The 23,916-nt window shown below is 36.0% G+C and overlaps 1 protein-coding gene across 4 annotated transcripts in view; it reads right to left on the bottom strand.

Moving 5' to 3' along the window:
• Positions 1–23,916, bottom strand: part of ARHGEF6 (Rac/Cdc42 guanine nucleotide exchange factor 6) — a 166,260-nt gene that overhangs the window by 40,029 nt on the left and 102,315 nt on the right. For all 4 annotated transcript variants that reach the window (XM_077145354.1, XM_077145353.1, XM_077145355.1 and 1 more), the window contains 3 exons: positions 16,096–16,190; positions 11,695–11,790; positions 10,164–10,286 (listed from right to left, as the gene is read on the bottom strand). In XM_077145354.1, coding sequence (XP_077001469.1) covers positions 10,164–10,286; positions 11,695–11,790; positions 16,096–16,190 — 314 coding nt within the window. The remainder of the gene's footprint in view (positions 1–10,163; positions 10,287–11,694; positions 11,791–16,095; positions 16,191–23,916) is intronic.

The following is a 23,916-nucleotide window of genomic DNA, read 5'->3' as shown; positions in this document are numbered from 1 at the left end:
GCAAATCAAAACCATAATGTGACACCTCCTCACCTCCGCTAAGATGACTACAAGAAAAAAAAAAACTCAACTGGATAATAATAAACATTGGCCAGAATATGGAGAAATTGGAACCCTCATACACTGTTGCTAAGAATGGAAACTGATTCAGCCACTGTGGAGAAGTATGGCAGTTCTTCAAAACCTTAAACATAGAAATTATCATATGACCCTGCAATTCCACTCCTAGGTATATAACTAGGAGAATTTAAAATATATGCTCACCCAAAAACTTGTACATGAGACTTCTGGGGATATTGGCAGAATAGGAAGCTGCAGTACTTAATCGTCCTAAAGAAACAGCTAATGAAACTGACCAAACAACTGTTCTGGGGCTCCAGAGGCCACAGGAACATTGTACAGCATTCAGGGAGGAGTGGGATGAAGAAGCTAAGACACTGTGGTAAAAAAAAACTGTGCAGTGGCCCAAGGTCAAAGCCCCCTTGTAAACAGAAATAAGACCCTGGACACATAATGGCTGCTTAACAAGGATAAAGGTTGAGAAAATAAACAATCTCCCTGAAGGAGGAAGAACGTAATTAGAGATGTAAAATGACACTGATTGTATCATAGTCATAAACATTAATCTTAGTAAAACATCAGGTCTTAAGCCCCTTTAATGATTATATTAGAGACCCTATGTCTTCATACTATATGGAATAAAATCATGTACATATTGCCTCCTGCACTCCGGTCCTTTGCAGTGAGCTATCCATCTGGATCAGCCACCACTGGAGAATCTCTTCTGTTTGTATGTCTTAATAAATCTATGTCTACTTCTGTGCGTGGCATGTTTTTTGGTCTCATAGCAGCACCAGTCCATACTTTGTACAAACTTGGTCTGGGCCTGAACAAACTGAGTAAAGCCCTCAGCAGCAACTGCCAGCACCCAATCCCTGCCTCCTGAGGCTAGCTGCCTTTGGTCCAGACCTTGGCTGGCTGCTGCAAATGGAGAGGGATGTGGAACCCCTTTCCCAAAGAAGGGAAGAGAGAGAATTTGACCTCCAGAGTAAACTCATCAAGATACCTAGACATCAATTAAAAAATTACAAGCCACACTAAGAAACAGGAAGATATGGCCCAGTCAAAAGCATCAAATTAAAACTTTGGAGGAGAAACAGACTTTGGAAAAATTAATCAATGATATTCAAACAAATATCCTAAATCAATTCAAGGAGATAAAGGAAACTATAGTTAGAGAGATAAAGGATATTAAAAACGTACTGTGTGAGCATAAAGAAGAATTAGAAAATATAAAAAAGAAACAAAATAGAAATTATGGGAATTAAAGGTACAATCGAAAATATTGAAATATATTACAGGCATACAACAGTAGATTTGGACAGACAGAAGAATCAGTGAACAGGAACACAGGACAATCAAAATCTTAAAGACAGAAGAACAGATAGAGAAAAGAATGGAAAAAATGAACATGGTCTCAGGAATTTGAATGACAGCATGAAATGCACAAACATACAGCCATGGGTATCTCAGAAAGAGAAGAGAAGAGAAAAGGGGCAGAAAGAATAGTTGAGGAAATAATGGCCGAAAATTTTCCAACTCTTGTGAAAGACATATATATATATATATATATATATATATATATATACATATATATATCCAAGAAGCACAACATACTCCAAACAGAACCAACCCTCAAAGACCTACTCCAAGAAACATACTTACCACAATGTTAAATGTTAAAGATAAAGACAGAATCTTGAAAGCAGCAAGAGAATTTCAATTTGTCACATACAGGAGAAGTGAAATAAGATAAAGTGCCAATTTCTCACCAGAAACCACTGAGGCAAGAAGACAATGGTATGATATATTTAAGGCACTGAAAGAGAAAAACTGCAAGCCACAAATTCTTTATCCAGAAAAACTGTCTTCAAAAACGAGAGTGAAAGAAATGATGAATATGCAACTATGTGATGATATTAAGAATTACTGATTGTATATGTAGAATGGAACGATATCTTAATGTTTTGTTTGTTAATTTTTTTTAATTAATAAAAAAAAGTTTAAAAAAAAACGAGAGTGAGTTTAAAATATTCACAGATAAGGAGAAACTGATATAGTTCATCAACAAGAGAGCAGTCGTACAAGAAATACTAAAGGGAGTTCTACAGGCCGAAAGAAAAACACAATAGAGAAAGGCTCGGAGGAGAGTGTAGAAAGGAAGATTATCAGTGGGGGTGGGGGGGAAAGGAGAAAAAATAAGATATGATATATAAAAACCAAAGGATAAAATGGTTGAAGTAAGTAATGCCTTTACAATAATATTAAATGTTAATGGATTAAACTCCCCAATCAAAAGACACAGAGTGGTAAAATGGGTAAAAAAAAAAAAAGAGTATAAATCATCTATATATTGTCAACAAGAGACTGACCTTAGACACAAGGGCACAAATAGGTTGGAACTGAAGGGTTGGAAACAGGTATAAAAAAGAGCTGGGTAGCTATATTGATATTGGACAAAATAGACTTTAAGGGCAAAAATGTTATAAGAGACAAAGAAGGACACTATATATATTAATAAAAGGGGCAGACCACCAGGAAGAATTAAAAATCATAAATATTTATGCACCTAACCAAGGTGCCATAAAATACATGAGGCAAACACTGGAAAAACTGAAGGGAGAAATAGATGCCTCCACAATAATACTGGAGAATTCAATACGGCACTCTTATTGATAGACAGAAAATCTAGACATGGGATCAATAAAGAAACAGAGAACTTGAATATTATGATAAATGAACTAAACCTAACAGACATACGCAGAATATTGCACCCCCAAACAGCAGGATATACATACATCTCAAGTGCTCATGGATGATGAGCAATATTGAGACCTGTTTTGTGACCCAACATGTTGGGTCACAAAATAGGTCTCAATACATTTTAAAAGATTGAAATTATAGGGGTGCAAGGGTAGTTCAGTGGTAGAATTCTCGCCTGCCATGTGGGAGACCCAGGCATTTCCCCAAAAAACAAATAAACAAGCAAACCAACAAACAAAAATCCAATCAAACAAAAATTCAACAAATGGTACTGCAATAACGGGATACTCACATGGAAAAAGAATGAAACGTGAACCCCACCATACAGCATACAAACAAAAAAAAGACTGAAATTATACATACCTCTTTCCCTGACCATAAAGTAATGAAGCTGGAAATCAATAACAGGCAGAGAAATGTAAAATTCACAAATATTTGGAGGTTAAACAATACAGTCAATCAGTGGGTCAAAAAAGAAACTGCAAGAGAAATCAGCAAATATCTCAAATGAAAATGAGAAAACAACATATCAAAACTTATGAGTGTAGTAAAGGCAGTGCTGAGAGGGAAATTTAGAGCCCTAAATGACTACATTAAAAAAAGAAGTAAAAGAAGAAACCAACTGCACACCTGGAGGGACTAGAAAAACAACAGCAAACTAATCCCAAAGCAAGCAGAAGGAAAGAAATAACAAAGATTAGAACATAAATAAATAAAAGTGAGAATTAAAAAAAGGGAGAATTAACAAAACCAGAAGTGGGTTCTTTGAGAGGAACAATAAAATTGGCAAACCTCAGCTAGACTGACAGAACAAAAAAGAGAAGATGCAAACAAAATCAGAAATGAGAGGGGACTATGACTGTTGGCCCCACAGAAAAAATCATAAAAGGATTCTATGAACAACTGTATGCCAGCAAATTAGGTAACCTAGATCAAATGGACAAATTCCTAGAAACAAAGAAACTACAGTGACTGTAGAATAAATAAATTCTTATGAAATAGAGAGATATTCCTTTTTCAGTTTTTGGTGTATTGGAGCAGCTAGAGGGAAATAGCTGAAACTGTTGAACTGTAATCCAATAGCCTCAATTCATGAAGATGATTGAATAACTACAAAGCTTTTAAGGTGTGAATGTGTGAGTGTGAAAACCTGACACTCCCTTTATCCAGAGTATGGACATAAGAGTAAGAAAAGACAAAATAAAAATAATAAACAGTGGGGGGGGGGGATGGAGGGCATGAGATGTTTGGGGTGTTCTTTTTTACTTTTATTTTTATTCTTATCTTTATTGTTTTTGGAGTAATGAAAATGTTCAAAAATCTTTTGCAATGATGAATACACAGCTATATGATGATACTAATCGTACACTTTGGATGATTGTATCTCAATTTTAAAAATCACTGGGAAAAAACAAAAAAATAGAATACCTCAACAGACCACTCACAATCAAAGAGACTGAACTAGTCATCACAAACTTCCCAAAAAAGAGACCCCTAGGACCAGATGGATTCACATGTGAACTCTACCAATCATTCCTAGAAGAATTAATGCCAACCCTTTCAAAATAACAAAGAGGAGGGAACACTACCTAACTCATTCTATGATGCCAATATCACCCTAATACAAAAGCCAGATAAAGAAGTTACAAGAAAAGAAAATTAGAGACCAATTTCTCTAATGAATACAGATGAAAAAGTCCTCTACAAAATACTTGCAAGTCAAATCCAATAGCATATTGAAAGAATTATACACCATAATCAAGTAGATTTTATTCCAGGTACACAAGGGTGAGTAAACATAAGGAAATCAAATAATTTAAAACACCACATTAACTGAAGAGGGAAAAAAAACACATGATCATCTTGATTGACACAGAAAAGCATTTGACAAAATCCATCATCCTTCCTTGATAAAAGCACTTTAAAAAATAGAAATAGAAAGAAACTTCCTCACCATGATAAAGGGCATATATACAAAAAAACCCACAGATAACATCCTACTTAATGGTGACATACTGAAAGCTGAACAAGACAAGTTTGCCCACTATTACCACTGATGTTCAGCATTGTACTAGAAGTTCTAGCTAGAGCACTTAGGCAAGAAAGAGAATTAAAAGTCATCCAAAATGGAAAGGAAGAAGTAAGTCTTTCATTATTTGCAGATGGCATGATTCTCTACATAGAAATTCTAAAAGAAATCTACAACAAAGATACTAGACCTAATAAATGTGATAAGCAAAGTGGTGGGATACAAAAATCAGCATGCAAAAATCAGTAGTGTATCTACACACTAGTAATCAACAGTCTGAGGAGGAAATCAAGAAAAAAATTCCATTTACCATAGCAACTAAAAGAATCAAATATTTAGGAATAAATTTAACTAATGATGTAAAGGATTTATACCCAGAAAACTATAAAACTTTGCTAAAAGAAAGCAAAGACCTAAATAAGTGGAAGAATATTCTGGGTTCATGGATTGGAAGACAAAATATCGTTAAGATGTCAATTCTATAAATTGATTTATATATTCAATGCAATCCCAAACAACATTCTAACAGGCTACTTTGCAGAAATGGAAAGGACAAAAAGACATTATCAAACAGAAAAGACATTATCAAATTTGGAAGGGTAAGGGGTCCTGAATAGCCAAAAACATCTTGAAAAAGAAGAATGCAACTGGAGGACTCTCATTTCCTGTCTTTAAAGCATATTGCAAGCTACAGTAGTCAAAAGAGTATGGTGTTTGACTAAATAATAAAAAGCCAACCATTCAATTAAAAAATGGGCAAACAACATTAGGAAACAACAATGGGAAAAATAGACATTTTTCCAAAGATGATATATAAATGGCATAAAGCACATGAAAAGATGCTCATCATCACTAGCTATTAGGGAAATGCAAATCAAAAATATGAGATACCATTTCATACCTACTAGAATGGTCACTATTAAAAAAACAGAAATATAGTGTTGGCGAGTATATGGTTAATTAGGAACACGTATTCACTGTTGGAGAGAATTGTAGAATAGTTCAGTCATCATGGATATCACGTATATCATGTATATACACCCAGAAGAATTGAAAGCAGGGGCTCAAACAGATATTTGCACACTGATGCTCATGCGACATTATTCACAATTGCTAAAAGATGGAAGCAATTCAAAGTGTCCACCAATAGATGACCGGAAACATAAAATGTGGTATACATATATGATGGAATATTATTCAGCTATAAGAAGGAATGAAGTCCTGATCCATATGACAACATGAATGAACCTTGAAAACATTATGTGGAGTGAAATAAACCAGACACAAAAGGACAGATATTGTGAGATCTCACTGATATGAAATAAATAAAATAAGCAAACTCAGAGTCAGAATCTAGAATATCAGTTACCAGGGGATAGAATGTGGACAGAGAATGGGGAGTTAATGCTTAATTCGTGCAGAATTTCTATTTGGGTTGATTGTAAATGTTTGGAAATGAATAGTGGTGATGGTAGAACAGTATCATCAGTGTAATTAACAGTGCTGTATTATGTTGGTGAATGTGGTTGAAAGGGAAAGTTTTGGGTCATGTATGTTACTAGAAGGAAATTTAGAAGATAAAACATGGGCCTATATAACACAAGGAACCCTGGTTGTGGATGATGGACTATGTTTAATAGTGCAAAGATAAGAATGTTCTTTCATGAGTTATAACAAATGTATGTCACGATTACAAGGTATTAATAATAAGAAGTATATGGTAAAAATAAAATATACTTAATATAAATTATCAACTATAATTAACAGTAATACTTTCATATTTTTTCATCAGTTATAACAAAGGTACTACATTATGGAAAGTGTCAACAATAGGGTGGGTAATATATAGGAATGTTTTATATTTTACATGGCTTTTCTGTAAACCTACAAGCTTTCTAATAAAAAAATAATAACAATAATGTTTTTTTAAAAAACCTTTAGGCTAAGTGAAAGAAACTAGACACAACATACTACATATTGTATGATTCCATTTATATCAAATGTAAATATAAATAAATTTACAGAGACAGAATTAGATTAGCATTTATGTAGGGTTGGGGAAGGATAGGGGGATTGAGGCGTGACTGCTAACATCATCAGTCATTAGGAAAATGCAAATAAAATCTCAATTCAATACCACTTCACACCAACTAGGATGGATGTAATTTAAAAAGTTCAATAGTAACAAGTAACAAGTGTCAGTCAGGATGTGGAGCAAATGAAACTCTCGCACGCTACCAGTGGAAATATACACTGGTGAAAACTCTTTGGGACACAATATGGCAGTTCTTCTAAGGGTGAAACAGAGTTATTAAATGACTCAGCATTTCTACCCAGCAGTTCCAGTCGTAGTATCTACCCATGAGAACCGAAAACATATGCACACACAAAACACGAATGTGAACGTTTTCAGCAGCACTATTCATGATCCATATGTCCATCAGCTGGTGAATAGATGAACAGTATATGCTATCCATTCAATGGAATATTATTTGGCAATAAAAAATGAAGGACTGCCACATCCTAGAACATAAATGAACCTTGAAAACATTATGGTAAGTGAAAGAAGCCAGACACAAAAGCCATATGTTGTAATATTTCATTTCAATGAAATGTCCTGAATAGATAAATCCAAAGTGGTAAAGTATTTTAGTGGTTGCCTTGGGCTGCTAGAGTTGGGGGGAAATGTCAAATAACTACAAATGGGTACAGGGTTTGTTTGAGGGGTGATGAAAATGTTCTAAGATTTATCATGATGATGGTTGCACAACTCTGTGAATATACTAAAAACCACTTAACTGTATACTTTAAGTAGATAACTTGTATGGTATGCGAATTAATTCTCAATAAAACTGTTGTATAAAAAAAGAAATGGCAATGTTCTATTTCTTAAATGGATGGTAAGTACATGGGTGTTCATTTTATAATTCTTTAAATTTGTGTTTAGATTATTCTCTTTGTAGGAATAATATATCTTTTAAGATTTTTATTAATAAAACCAATCAAAAAAAATATGAACATTCTTGTTTTTCATCACACAGTTGTATATTCATCATCATGATCATTTCTTAGAACATCTGCATCAATTCAGAAAAAGAAAACAGAAAAAAAATTCATACATACCATATTCCTTAACCCTCCCTTTCATTGATCACTAGCATTTCAATCTACTAAATTTATTTTAACATTTGTTCCCCCTATTATTTCTTTATTTTTAATCCATATGTTTTACTTATGTGTCCATAAGGTAGATCAAAGAAGCATCAGACACAAGGTTTTCACAATCACACAGTCACACTGCAAAAGCTATATCATTATACAATCATCTTCAAGAAACATGGCTACTGGAACACAGCTCTACATTTTCAGGCAGTTCCCTCCAGCCTCTCTGTTATGCCTAAACTAAAAAGGTGATATCTATTTAATGCATAAGAATAACCTCCAGGATAACCTCTCGATTCTGGAATCTCTCAGCCATTGACACTTTATTTTGTCTCATTTCTCTCTTCCCCCTTTAGGTGGAGAAAGTTTTCTCAATCCTTTGGTGCTGAGTCCCAGCTCATTCTAGGACTTCTGTCCCACATTGCCAGGAAAGTCCACTCCCCTGGGAGTCACATCCCACATAAGAGGGAGAAAGCAATGAGTTTGCTTATCGTGTTGGCTGAGAGAGAGGCCACATCTGAGCAACAAAAGAGGTTCTCTTGGGGGTGACTCTTAGGCCTAATTTTAAGTAGGCTTAGCCTATCCTTTGCAAAGAAGTTTCATTCTTTGTAGGAATAATAAATATTTTAATAATACATTGACATACTTGGATTCCAAATCTGCTCAACCACTTAACAGCTATGAGTTCTTTGGCAGGTTGCTTAATCTAAGCCTTCCAATATTTTATCTGTAAAGCAGAGTTGGTAATAATGTAGTAACTCCCTCATAGGCTTTTATATCACGTGCCTGGCACATTGTCAATACTATTATTATCTGATGGTAACTATAAGCAGTTGAGCCACTTGCCAAAATAACCCAGAGTCATGGCTACTCTTTAAATTCCAACTTCCATATTTGCTATTCCACAGGAGTTGAAAACTTGAACCAGGGAAATAAAATTGACTTTTGAGTAGGATGTACTAAATTCTATCTTTAAAATGTCCTTACATATATACATACAGCTCTATTATGCCAATGAAATTCTCAACAAACCAGGACAAAAAAAAAAGTGAACACAACATTTCTATCACTTCTGAAGGTTGGTAAATGAACAGAACATTTCTATGACGTCTAAAGGGTAGTGCCAACTTGTGTTCCAGCTCAATTCTGAGAGTTCAGGTCTAGACCAGATGAAGAGCAGACAATTATTTTCAGTCTTAGACAACCTACAGAATCTATACCCATTCTGAATCTAGTCTTCAGATTGAGAAATAAGAGCCTCTGTGTATTGGGCTTGCTATGTCCCACCTGAAATTCTGCTACATGACTCACAAGTTAAATCTACATCTTCAAGCCCACTGTGTGTTTTCCACCCAGATGAATGTGTCAATAAATGTGTTAGGGATGGATAACCAGAGGACAAAGAGGAGTAGGTGAGGTTTAATGTGTATCCAGCTTCCTTGCAAAGACTTATTCTTAAAAGAGACGCTATTCTATATTCCTCCACAAAGTTGACACAATTTATATTCATATACAATTATTATCAGAGCCTTTCCTTAAAGTACCTGACACACAATTCACAGAAAGCATAAGTTTCCTGCCCCTTTCCCTACCTATATCTGCCTCTTAGCCAAGCCACGGCCTGGGACTCCCTGTACCAGCAAAGTGAAAGCAGAAAGATGAACACAGACAGTTTAGCTATTTGCTAGCAACACAGATAAAACACTCATTGGCACAGGGAAAGGCTAAACCATTGGATTTAAATAAAGTATTGCTTCCCAGGAAAGGCTTCCCAGATATTTCCCATTAGACTAAGTTGATATTACTTTTTGAAATCTCACAGTATGCTTTTAAGTATGCTTTTGTAATAAACACTCTTACAATGTTTTATTTAAATTCTGTATTTCCTTCAAGATTCTATGCTCTACGAGGGGAGGAACCTTGTCTTCCTTGCTCACTACTTTATCCCCATCAGCTAGCACAGGGCCTGCAACACAGTAGGTGTTCAATAAATTATTTGTTAGATTAATAAACGATCAATCCATGTAACAAGGACTCAACTCTTGGTATCGCAAACAGAGATAATCAAAAGTTCAACCAGAGGCCTTGGATTTCTAAATGAGATAGGCGGTCCTAGGAAAGTCTAGTTTGGGAAACATTAATGGTTTACCTGTGCTGGGTGAGCACATTTACAGCTGAAGGATGATTTGCACAATAAGACAGATACATTGTTTTAAAATGTGGCATGAGGCTCAATAGACATCCTCCTACTTTGTGTTGATTTTCTGGAAACCTGTAAGGAAAACAAAGAATGTAAAATAGGAAACAGAAGGTAAAGTAAGATGATTCCAACTAAACGCAGCAGCCTGTTAATGTTTTTAAAAAGTTAAAAGAGAAATGACATTATAACTATGTTATCAATGAAATTCAAGTTTTGGACCACTGCTCTGAACTCCAGCCACTAAACATAGTTCTATTAGGTAGGGTCAGATATTTACTTGGGTTTAGCAGGTAGAATTTTTTTTTAATTTTCATATTCATATTTAGCTGGGCACACTGAAAATACTCTTGACTGATTCATATGAAGTTCAAGTATAGACAAAATTGATTGAATCTAAAGATGACATGTCACAAAGGAATATAGTATCTTCTTGGTGGCTTGGTGGTGGCTAGGCAGGATGGCCTTGAGGTTTGTTTCCATTTTTTAAATTACGAGTTACTCATTTTCACTGTAGAAAAATGAGGAAAGCATAATAAGCAAATATTACACAGAATCCTAATGTACAGAGATGTCTACTATAACAATTTTGTCATATTCCTTTGACTTTTTTCTACATATTCATCTACAAAATCAAAATCATAAAGATTACAACATCTAGTTTGTACTTGGCCTTTCTCATTTGGTGAACATTCTTCCATATCAATAATCTAGATCCCTACTGGCCTTTGGAGTGGCTCCTCAGATCTCCTTTAGTTCAGGCTCTCTCCATCTTACCTCCCTGGACATTGATCTGTGCCTCACAAAGCACAAGAAACAGCAATCACCTCAGCTTCCCCTTAGACAATATAAGACTCCAATTTCTCTACCATAAGCTGCTTGGAGAATTCATCCTGGTACAAAAACTTGCTGCCTGATGATCATTACAGTACCCTCTGTAGTATGTAAATACACACCTCCCAACCTAGCAATCTCTTAAATAGGTGTTGGGGTTCATATAAAGATATAATGTTTCTTTCCCCACTTTCTATGTGTTACAATTCGGAACATAACAGATATGACACCAGGAGTGATTAACAAGAGAAGGATAGATAAGCTTGTGCAACTGAATGAACAGACCCATTGTTTTTTTTCAAATAATTGGCGGTGTACAAAAGAAATTATCTAATCAGGATCTATGGTCGATTAAGATCTCCTGTGCCTCTTATACTAACCAGAAGCAGTAAACTGCTGTGATTTTTCAATAAATCTGAAATAGTTTCCTGGGTGTAGAGTCCCGATACACAACTAGCCGCCTGACACTGACCATCACCACCCAGTGCATTCTCTCTGTATTGTTACTTTGTTCTGAAATAATCTATCAAAGTTTTGTGACCAAGGCATGAATATAAAGTACCTTTATCTAAATCAACAGAAAGAAAATAACGACAGCAATCAAAAAGCAATGTTGTTGGCTATTCTAATGGCAACATGAGGCACTTACTTTGAACATTCTTCCAAGGCTTGGCAGAGCGTCTGTTGAAATGAGCATACTTCTTCAAAGTTTCCCAGTAAGGATGTAAACTCCACAGTACTCAGACTGAAAACAATATATGTAGTTTCAGTGACCAGAACTTGAGGGTGACTCTAGTCTAGTTACTTAGCTTGCTAACATCCGCACAATAGCATAAGGGAAGCAACCTCTACATTTTAATCTTGCTTTTTAAGTTACACCAATTCTGTGGTCTTAAGCAACTTTTTAAAGCTTCCTTTTTGTATAATAAGAATAATGATCTGAAGAAAATGAGAGAGTTATAAGGGGCATTTAGGTATTTTATAAAGCAAAGACTAAATAAATAACAAGTTCTCAATAGCTAATTATTTCAATAGATAAAATACATCATAGTTGGAAATGGGTGTAAAAACTTTTGACTATCTTCCTCTAGAGAAACTAGTGACATAAGTGAAGGATATTATATGGGCTTATAAATGTACAGGGAAAATAGCAAATCTAGTTTCTCCTAAACTAAAGTGCTCATAAGTCAACTAAAGGAAATCTTCAGGAAATAAAGTAGGAAGGAAAATAGTACTGATATATACATATATTTGGGGAGGGGGGCAGTGGTGATGGAGTGGCATCAAGTAACGGCACACTGAACAATTTTACCCAGGGCCTCTACACTAAGAATGTTCTCAGCCGTTCTTCCCCTACCAAACAGCATGTGATGATAACAAGAGCTAACACTCATATAGCTTTTACACTGATATAAATGTTTTACAAATAATTCATTTTAACCCCACAAAAATTCTGTGAGCTATCTCCATTTGAAGGTGAGGAAAACCAGGCACACAGAGGTGAAGAAAATCACTCGAAGTCACAAAGTCAGTGAATGGCAAAGCTAGGATTTGAACTGAAACAGCCTGACTCCATAGTTTACTTTGAGGTAGAAACTTTTCTGAAGATTTGCTAAAAAGGCTAGTGTCTGCCACATGTTCTTTCCCCTTGCAAATATAACAAACCTAGGGGAATAATTCCAAGAGAGTAATTTTTGCTGACTAATAAAGAAAGGGAAGACCCAAACAAGCATACCAGTAACCACTAGAGTTTAAAAAGCCCCGAGCTCCTCTGCTATAATGTCCTCCTGAACCACAAGCTGGAAAGCCCCTATTTTGGGTGTCAAAAGCAAAACCTTCAGCCAGCCAGCCAGCTTCCCAGGCTGTTCCTTTCTTATAACAGCAAGAACCTGACTCTTAATTTCATTGGTAACAGAGACCATCAGAAGATAGAAATAGGGTAAGATATTGGGCAATTGGAGCTGAAGGGATACAGACTGTGCAACAGGACTGGATACAAAAACTCAGAAATGAACAGCACAATACTACCTAACTGTAATACAATTATGTTAAAACACTGAATGAAGCTGCATATGAGAATGATAGAGGGAGGAGGGCTGGGGACATAAATGAAGTCAGAAAGAAAGATAGACGATAAAGACTGAGATGGTATAATCTAGGAATGCCTAGAGTATATAATGATAGTGACTAAATGTACAAATTTAAAAAATGTTTTTGCATGAGGAAGAACAAAGGAATGTCACTACTGCAGGGTGCTGAAAAAAAGATGGTAATTAATAGTTTAAAATTTCAACTTATGTGTGAGACTAAAGCAAAAAATGTTTATTTGGTACAAAATTTATATTTTGACTAGTACATTTCCTAATATAACTTATGTAGACAGTTTAATTGAACACCATAAGTACATGGAACCTTGAGGAGGACATGAGATTTTGTTGGTTTGTCCAGAGTGATGCCCCGATAACTCCCAGAGTGCTTTGAACAGTGAATAAAAAAGTATTTTCAAAGTCCTCTTCGGGGAATGGTGAGAAAGGGGGAAAATCCAACATCCCCAAGTTGAATTCTTGATATTCTCACAAGTAGTGGGGACAACCAAAGCTATAGGCTGAGCCCCCAGTCTTGGGTTTATTCATATGAAACTTAACTCCACAAAGGATAGGCCAAGCCTACTTAAAATTAGGCCTAAGAGTCACCCCCAAGAGAACCTCTTTTGTTGCTCAGATGGGGCCTCTCTCTCCAGCCAATACAACAAGCAAACTGACCACCCTCCCCCTGTCTACATGGGATATGACTCCCAGGGGTGTGGACCTTCCTGGCAACATGGGACAGAAATCCTAGAATGAGCTGAGATTCAGCATCAAGCGATTGAGAAAAACCCTAGAATGAGCTAAGACTTAGCATCAAGGGATTGATAAAACCTTCTTGACCAAAAGGGGAAAGAGTGAAATGAGACAAAGTGTCAATGGCTGTGAGATTCCAAACAGAGTTGAGAGGTTATCCTGGAGGTTATTCTTATGCATAAAATAGATAACACCTTGTTAGTGAAGATATGATGGAGAGGCTGGAGGGAACTGCCTGAAAATGTGGAGTTCTGTTCCAGTAACCATGTTCTTGAAGATGATTGTATAATGATATAGCTTTCACAATGTGACTGTGTGATTGTGAAAACCTTGTGTCTGATGCTCCTTTTATCTACCTTGTCAACAGACGAGTAGAACATATGGAATAAAAATAAATAATAGGGGGAACAAATGTTAAAATAAATTTGGTTTGAAATGCTAATGAAAGCGAGGGGTAAGGGGTGTGGTATGTATAAATTTCTTTTCTATTTTCATTTTATTTCTTTTTCTGAATAGATGCAAATGTTCCAAGAAATGACCATGATGATGAATATGCAACTATGTGATGATATTGTAAATTACTGATTATATATGTAGAACGGAATGATCAAAATAGTAAAGTTTGCATTTGTTTGGTGTTTTTTGGTATTTGAAAAAGTAAAATAAAAAAAATTGAAAAAAAAAAAAAAGGACCTGACTGGCTAAAACAGACAGCAAACAGTCTGTTTTACTCAGATCACTTGAGCCCTGTAAGACAGTGAGAACTAATAAAGAACATACTATAACTGTATTCTAAATTTATTTAGGAACCAAGCAGGTCTGACTCAAGTCTCTTACTTCCTCTGCCTGGGGTCTTTTCCATTCCTTTCCTCTTACTGTTTTTTTGGATTTCTAATCAGTCACTCCTCCATTTGAAATCTTACTATCTCCCTTCCCAGAATTACCATTTCTGTTTCCCTTTCCTTCTCCTCTACCTGTCACCTCCAGAAAACAGAGGACACATTTCCCTTGGTGGCAGGAGACTCAGTGGATCCAGTTTGGCCATTTAACATATTATGTGATGGATAAGGCATTAACCTCTTTTGGCTTATGTTTTCTTATGTATTCAATGAGGACAGGACTTTTTTTTTCCAGGGCACTAGACCTAATGATTTATTGAGGTCCCATCCAGCTCAAGAGCAATTCACAGAACACTTCAGATTTCAAAGAATAATAACAAAAAAATTTCATTGTTGATCATGTTTAAACTTTTACAAAGCAGGAATATGAAACCCTTTCGTAACAAAGTAACACTCCCATAGTCCCATGAAAATAACCAAGTGGGAAATTTGGCAAGACATTATGCCTACACAAACATAATTTGGAAAAGGAAAAGAAAGTGAAATATATTAAACATATTTAAGTCTGAAGTCAATTGTTAAGGCAACTGTCCAGCAAAAGTAAATTCTTCCTGAGGTCAAAAGGAAGACTTTTGTCCTTTCTTACATGGGAAAACTACTGAACTTTGTATTTGATTTACAGATCATAATCTCTTTAATTTAATCAATTAAAGTAAGAATATGCACAAATGCAGTTAGCCTTATTGTTATCGTGCCTATAAGCACGAAAAATAAATGGTTAATATTTTTCACTCATGAAAACTAAAAGTTTTCAATTTGGGCCTTAGGTAATCAATTCAGATTTCTAAGACTAGAAAACGTTTGAACACTTTGTAAAAAAAAAAAAAAAACACTTAAGCATCTTTAATCATTCACCTTTACCTAGGTAAAATGCTGGCTTAAACTGTTCTTCTGAACATCGGCAAATGTCATATACCTTTCCACTTTCAGAGCATGGTAAAAAGGTTCTGCTCTGGTGCATAAACATCAGAATGAGCACAAGAACTTCCAGTTCATATGCTTTCTGAATAAAAGAACCAGGGAGGCCTTTTTCTGCAAAGTGAAACCAGATATATCACTTTAGAATATGTGCAAGATAAAAACTGAGAAAAATGCAGATCTGCTTATCCTTCCATAGCCAGAAGACAAAGATAGTCGAGCTCTGCAAAAGCCATATCTTGCACAATTTCTGTTGCCCTGATCATGTTCTTGGCAACCTGTGATTTGCGGAAATTCTTCTACAGGGCAAAATCAATTATTTGGTGACATGAGAGTATATCACATATTTCACATGCTGGCATTATTTTGCTTTATTTATTTAACATGTCTTACTTGTTATTAGACTGCAGGGGTCTTAAATAAGTAACAAGGAGAGATTGAAGTTCTTTAGCATACTCTTTTTCAGTGTCCAAGATGTTCTGTAACACCTATGAAGAAAAAAAGATTAAGGTATAGTGACTGTCAAGACAGTGCAAGGTAAAAAATAGCTTTCAATTGAGGAGGCTGCTGATGTTTATTTTTTCTCTTTTAACAAAATTATGAGAAGAAAAGAATCTCATTTCCTTAGGCTAGCAATGTTTGTAAGGAGTGCAAAATCCAAATGCACTTTGTTTCAATCTAGCAAACTACTTTAATAATAGGATTATAACTGGTTGTGATTGTATTGTTCATACAAACACAGTTTTTCAGAGTTATCCAGTAACTGGAGGTGTCTTACTATTTACACAGTATTGTTCAAAATGCTTTTATCTCTTTTAAATTATTTTATCTTTAGAAAAGATTGCAATTAGGTAACAGAATATCATCATTTCTACTCTATGGATGAGAAAACTGTGACCTTACAACTTAGAGGGACAGGATAATTTAAGGATAATTTTGATGGCAAAATCACACAGTATTTTTTTAAAGTTATGTTTTTTATAACACCTTTAGGGAAAAAATCTGAGGGTACAAAATAATTGTTTAAGCAGAGTTAAAGTGGGTCTTTTAATAAAGGTAAAAAGATGCAAGCACAAATGATTCAAAGAGAAAAGGAGACTGAAATGTGGAAAGTTTAACAAGGGAAATGATATTCATCAACCTTATTAATGATAACACAATTAAACTTCTATAGGCAAAATAGCCAGTGTATGGATCCACAGCTTCACTTCCTCTGCCAATTCTAACAGTCACACCCCATTTCCAACCTCTTCTGGAGGAAGGTACAACCTTCATTCCAAGATCCTAGACATATTCAAGTTAATATTTGGTATATTTTCTTTCATATCTTCCCATTCATTCAACAAAAATTTACTGAATGCCTACACCATGACAAATGCTATGCTACCCAAAGGGAGTTTACATTTTAGATGCAGAGGGAGACATTAAACAGGGGATTACAAAATAGTGCACAGCCTTCTTAGCTAGGAAAAGCTCATTAACATTTACCTCCTCAATGCCTACCAATATTATACTCACAAGACAGTACATGATGATGATCCACTTTAAAAGGGTGAAGTGGCTAAAACAAGTAGCTGTGGGCTCTCTGGGAAACAGCTGGACTAGGAGGTGGTAGTACTGCCTCTGCCACTGACCAAAAGATCAATTCACTTTTAAGGCATTACTTGCTTCATCTCAAATTGTGACATTACCACCTACCTCAGGGACCATTGTGAAGAAGGGGTAAAGCACTGCGTTAGGTGGTGTGTGAGTGGGAAAGAGTCCCACCAATGTAAGGGTTTTCTCTTTTAAAAAGATTACTTAATTGCAGCACTACTGACATTTTGGTCATGATGATTCCTTCTCTTGGGGGGTAGAGTGCTATCCCGTGAATTGTACGATGTTTAGCAGCATTCTTGGCCTCTAATCAGTAGATGTCAGAAGTGCCCCTTCCCAGTTACGACTACCAAAAATATCTCCAGACATTGCCAAATGGTGCCTAGAGGACAATATCATCCCGGATTGAGAATCACTGGTTTAGAAGTACAGAGGACACAGAATAGCTTCAAGAGCCGTTCATGTCTATTTTCAGGTCCTTTATTCCTCACAAATTACTCTCTAAAAGTGTAAATTCAGGGTCCTGGAGATACGGATGGTCTTTGAAATTAATTCAGTGATGGAATAGGAATGTTACATACCTACAGGAAGTCAAAGCAAAACAGGGAATCAGAAAATATTTTGAGATGAATGAAAATGAAAACACAACATATAAAAACTTATGGGATGGGGGTGCAAGGGTAGTCCAGTGGTAGGACTCTCGCCTGCCATGTGGGAGACCCAGGTTCAATTCCCAATCCATGCACTTCTCCCCGCCCAAAATAAATAAATAAATAAATAAATAGTTCGACATATGATGCTGCAATAATGAGACAGTCACATGAAAAAAGAATGAAAAGTGATACCTACCAAACAGCACACAAAAACAGAAAACCTCCTGGGATAAAGACAAATCAGTGCTTTAAAAAAACTATAGATGCAAATGTCTAAATTTAAAACAAGAGGAGTTCAATTAATAACCTAACTTTCTACCTTAAGAAACTAGAAAAAGAGGTGGAAAGCCAAGATGGCGGCTTAGCAAGGTGTGGGATTTAGTTCGTCCTCCAGAGCAGCTAGTAAACAGCCAGTGACAGTACAGAACAACTGCTAGGGCAACGTCAGTGACAGGACACACAGAGCTGCGAGCCGGCCCAGGACCATGAGTTCCCCAAGCCATGGCAGCTGGCACCCCTCCCCCACAGGCTGCTTCCCAGAGGGGAAAGGAAAGAGATTTGACTAGCAGCAGGGGCTGAGTGCAACAAAACTCCAATTCTGGAATTAATTAACAAATTTTGACTACTAAAAATACGGCTCCAGCTCAGCTGAACCTCGACTAAAAGCAGAGGTCCCTAGTTTTTGCCCTGGTGCAGAGGGGCAGGGCTGACAAAAAAGAAAAAAAAAACAGAGGGTTTTTTTGGATTAGAAAAAGGTCTCACCCCTGAAGGAAAGGAGGGGGCACATAGGACCTGGAGATACACGGAGCCATTTACCAACTTAAGGTCTTGATTGGCAAACCTGAGGAGCAGGGTCCTGCTGGGAAAAGGATTTTTCTTTTTCTGTTTTGTGGCTGTGTTTCTAGGGATTAATTACACTTTGGATACAGCTGCAAGGCTTCTCAGGATCCAATGCCCCAGGCATAGGCAGAATTGAGCTTGTTTGAGAGCTTGTATGGAGTCTGTGCCTTCCCCAGGAGAGGGGTGTGGCCCAGCTCAGGTGGAATTCCACCCTCAAGGAATTCAAACTCCAGGATCTGGAAAAGTGAAGCAACTAAAGCCAGCTTAAAACCTGACCTCTGTCTCCACCATGCCCCGAGCAGGGAGAGTCTGCTGAAGTTAAAGGTACCACAGCACCTTAAGCTGGTGGAATTTGCAGGAAGATAAGCGCCACATACTGGACAGGATAAGAAAAATGCAAAGTCCAGACTTCATAGGAAAGCTTTTGAATCTGTTGGGTCTCACCCTCAGGGAAAACAGATGCAGGTGACTCTTTCCTTCTGAGAGGAGAACAGTTTAGTCTGGGAAAATCTGACTGGGGTCTATAATACCTAAGTAGACCATCCTAAGGGGAAAAAAAGGGCACCATACATGCAGGGCAAGAAACAAGAAAACAAGAACTGAAAAATTATGATCTATTAAACAAAACCTAAGCTAGAGGTCTAGAATAAGCTGAACTGAATGTCAAAGAACAGATAGAGAACAAAATCATACAGCAAGAAAATTCTAGAGAAAAAAAAGTGAAAACAATCTCCAGAATAAACTAATTAAGGTAATTAAATGCTTAGACACCAGCAAAAAAATAACAGATTATACTAGGAAAATTGAAGAAATGGCCCAGTCAAAGAAACAAAACAAAAATTCAAATGAGATACAGGAGTTGAAACAATTCAGAATGTTCAAACAGATGTGGAAAACCTCATCAAAAATCAAATAAATGAATTAAGGGAGGATATAAAGAAGGCAAAAAATGAACCAAAAGAAGAAATTGAAAGTCTGAAAAAACAAATCACAGAACTTATGGGAATGAAAGTTACAGTAGAAGAGATGAAAAAAACAATGGAAACCTATAATGTGAGATTTCAAGAGGCAGAAGATAGGATTAGTGAACTGGAGGATGGGACATCTGAAATCTGACAAGCAAAAGAAAATATAGGGAAAAGAATGGAAAATATATGGGCAGGGACTCAGTGAACTGAATGACGACATGCAGCACATGCATATACATGTTGTGTGTATCCCAGAAGGAAATGAGAAGGGAAAAGGAGGAGAAAAACTAATGGAGGAAATTATCGCAGAAAATTTCCCATCTCTTCTGAAAAACTTAAAATTGCAGATCCAAGAAGTGCAGCATAACCCAAACAGAATAGATCCAAATAGACGTACTCCAAGAAACTTACTAATCAGAATGTCAGGTGTCAAAGAGAAAGAGAGAATCTTGAAAGCAACAAGAGAAAAACAATCCATCACATACAAGGGAGGCCCAATAAGACTATGTGTAGATTTCTCAGCAGAAACCATGGAGGTGAGAAGACAGTGGGATGATATATTTAAGATAACAAAAGAGAAAAACTGCCAACCAAGAATTCTGCATCCAGCAAAACTGTCCTTCAAAAATGAGGGGGAAATTAAAACATTTTCAGACAAAAATTCACTGAGAGAATTTGTGACCAAGAGACCAGCTCTGCAGGAAATACTAAAAGGAGCACTAGAGACAGACAATAAAAGACAAGAGAGAGAGGTGTGGAGAAGAGCATAGAAATGAAAAACATCAATAAAGGTAAAAAGAAAAATTAGATGTGACATAATGAAATCAAAAAGGCAAAATGGTAGAAGAAAGTACTGCCCATAAAATAATAACAGTAAATGTTAATGGATTAAATTCCCCAATCAAAAGACATAGACTGGCAGAATGGATTAAAAAACAGGACCCATCTATATGCTGTCTGCAACAAATGCATCTCAGACCCAAGGATAAACATAGGTTGAAAGTGAAAGGATGGGAATAAAATATTCCAAGCAAATAACAATCAGAAAAGAGTAGGAGTAGCTATACTAATACCCAACAAATTAGACTTCAAATGTAAAACAGTTAAAAGAGACAAAGAAGGACGCTATGTATTAATAAAAGGAACAATTCAACAAGAAGACATAACAATTATAAATATTTATGCACCAAGCCAGAATGCTCCAAAATACATGAGGCAAACACTGAAAACACTGAAAAGAGAAATAGACATATCTACCATAATAGTTGGAGACTTCAATTCCACACTCTCATCAGTGAACAGAACATCTAAACAGAGGATCAATAAAGAAACAGAGAATTTGAATAATACAATAAATGAGCTAGACTTAACAGATATTTATAGAACATTACACCCCATAACAGCAGGATACACCTTTTTTCTCAAGTGCTCATGGACCACTCTCAAGGATAGACCATATGCTGGGTCACAAAGCAAGTCCCACTAAATTTAAAAAGATTGAAATCATGCAAGACACTTTCTCAGATCATAAAGGAATAAAGCTGGAAATCAATAATAGGCAGAGTGCCAGAAAATTCACAAATATATGGAGGCTTAACAACACACTTTAAACAACCAGTGGGTCAAGGAAGAAATTACAAGAGAAATCAGTAAACATCTCGAGGCACATGAAAATGAAAGCACAGCATATAAAAATTCATGGGATGCAGCAAAGGCAATGCTAAGAGGGAAATTTATTGCCCTAAATGCCTATATCAAAAAAGAAGGAACAGCAAAAATCGAGGAATTAACTGTCCACGTGGAAGAACTAGAGAAAGAACAGCAAACTAACCACAAAGCAAGCAAAAGGAAAGAAATAATGAAGATTAGAGCAGAAATAAATGAAACTGAGAACGTGAAAACAATCAAGAAAAATCAGCAAAACCAGAAACTGGTTCTTTGAGAAAATCAATAAGATTGATGGACCTTCAGTGAGGTTGACAAGAAGAGAGAGAATGCAAATAAATAAAATCAGAAATGGAAGAGGAGACATAACCACTAGCCCCACAGAAATAAAGGAAATAACAAAAGGGTACTATGAACAACTTTATACTAATAAACTCAACAATGTAGGTGAAATGAACAACTTCCTAAAAAGGCATTAACAACCAACATTGACTCGAGAAGAAACAGACAACCTCAACAAACCAATAAAAAGTAAAGAAATTGAATCAGTCATTAAGAAGCTCCCCAAAAAGAGAAGTCCAGGACCAAATGGCTTCACATGTGAATTCTACCAAACATTCCAGAAATAATTAACATCAATCCTGCTCAAACTCTTCAAAAAAATTGAAGAGGAGGGAAAGCTACCTAAGTAATTCTTCGAAGCCAACATCACCCTCATATCAAAGCTACACAAAGATATTACAAGAAAAGAAAACTACAGACCAAACTCTCTAATGAATATAGATATAAACATCCTCAACAAAATTCTTGCAAATCAAATCCAGCAGCACATTAAAAAAATTATATACCATGACCAAGTAGGATTCATCCCAGGTATGCAAGGATGGTTCAACATAAGAAGATCAATTAATGTAATACACCATATCAACAAATCAAAGCAGAAAAACCACATGATCATCTCAATTGATGCAGAAAAGGCATTTGACAAAATTCAACATCCTTTCTTGTTGAAAACACTTCAAAGGATAGTAATAGAAGGGAACTTCCACAACATCATAAAGGGAATCTATTAAAAACCCACAGCTAACATCATCCTCAACAGGGAAAAACTGAAAACTTTCCCCATAAGATCAGAAACAAGACAAGGATGTCCACTACCACCATTGTTATTCAACATTGTGTTGGAAGTTCTAACCAGAGCAATTAGACAAGAAAAACAAATGTAAGGCATCAAAATTGGAAAGGAAGAAGTAAAACTCTCACTGTTGCAGATGATATGATACTCTATGTTGAAAACCCTGAAAAATCCACAGCAAAAGTACTAGAGCTAATAAAAGAGTACAGCAAAGTGGCAGGTTATAAGACCAGCACTCAAAAATCTGTAGTATTTCTATACGCTGGTAATAAACAATCTGACGGGGAAATCAAGAAAAAAATTCCATTTACAATTGCAACCAAAAGAATAAAATATTCAGGAATAAATTTGACTAAAGAGACAAAAGACTTTTACAAAGAAAACCACAAGAAACTGTCAATAGAAATTACAGAAGACCTAAAGAAATTGAAGGGCAACTGTGTTCCAATTGGAAGACTAAGTATTGTTAAGATGTCAATTCTACCTAAATTGATCTACAGACTCAATGCAATACCAATTATTGTATTGGTATTTCTTTTCAGAAATAGAAAAACCAATAACCAAATTTATCTGGAGTGGCAGGGTGCCCCAAATAACTAAAAATATCCTGAGAAAGAAAAATGCAATTGGAGGCCTCACGCTACCTGACTTTAAGGCATATTATGAAGCTACAATGGTCAAAACAGCATGGTACTGGCATAAAGATAGATATACTGACCAATGGAGTCAAATAGATTGTTCAGATGTGGACCCTCTCATCTATGGACAATTGATCTTTGATAAGGCAGTCAAGCCAACTCACCTGGGACAGAACAGTCTCTTCAATAAATGGTGCCTAGAGAACTGGATATCCATATGTAAAAGAATGAAAGAGGATCCATATCTCACACCCTATACAAAAATTAACTCAAAATGGATCAAAGACCTAAACATTAGATCTAAGACCATAAAACTGCTAGAAGAAATGTAGGGAGATATCTTATAAATCTTATAATAGGAAGTGGTTTCCTAGACCTTACACCCAAAGCAAGAGCTCTGAAGAAAGAAAGAAAGAAATGTGAACTCCTCAAAATTAAACACTTTTGTGCATCAAAGAACTTTGTCAAGACAGTAAAAGGACAGCCTATACAATGGGAGACAATATTTGGAAACAATATATCAGATAAAGGTCTACTATCCAGAATATATAAAGAAATCAACAACAAAAAGACAGACAACCCAATTACAAAATGGGCAAAAGACTTGAACAGATACTTGTCAGAAGAGGAAATACAAATGGCCAAAAGGCACATGAAAACATGCTCAACTCCCCTGGCTATAAGGGAAGTGAAATTCAAAACAATGAGATATCATCTCA

This window comes from Tamandua tetradactyla, chromosome X (genome assembly GCF_023851605.1).
Source record: "Tamandua tetradactyla isolate mTamTet1 chromosome X, mTamTet1.pri, whole genome shotgun sequence".
NCBI lineage: Eukaryota > Metazoa > Chordata > Mammalia > Pilosa > Myrmecophagidae > Tamandua > Tamandua tetradactyla.
The sequence above is the reverse complement of the archived record's forward strand: the minus strand, read 5'-3'. Positions and strand labels throughout refer to the sequence as shown.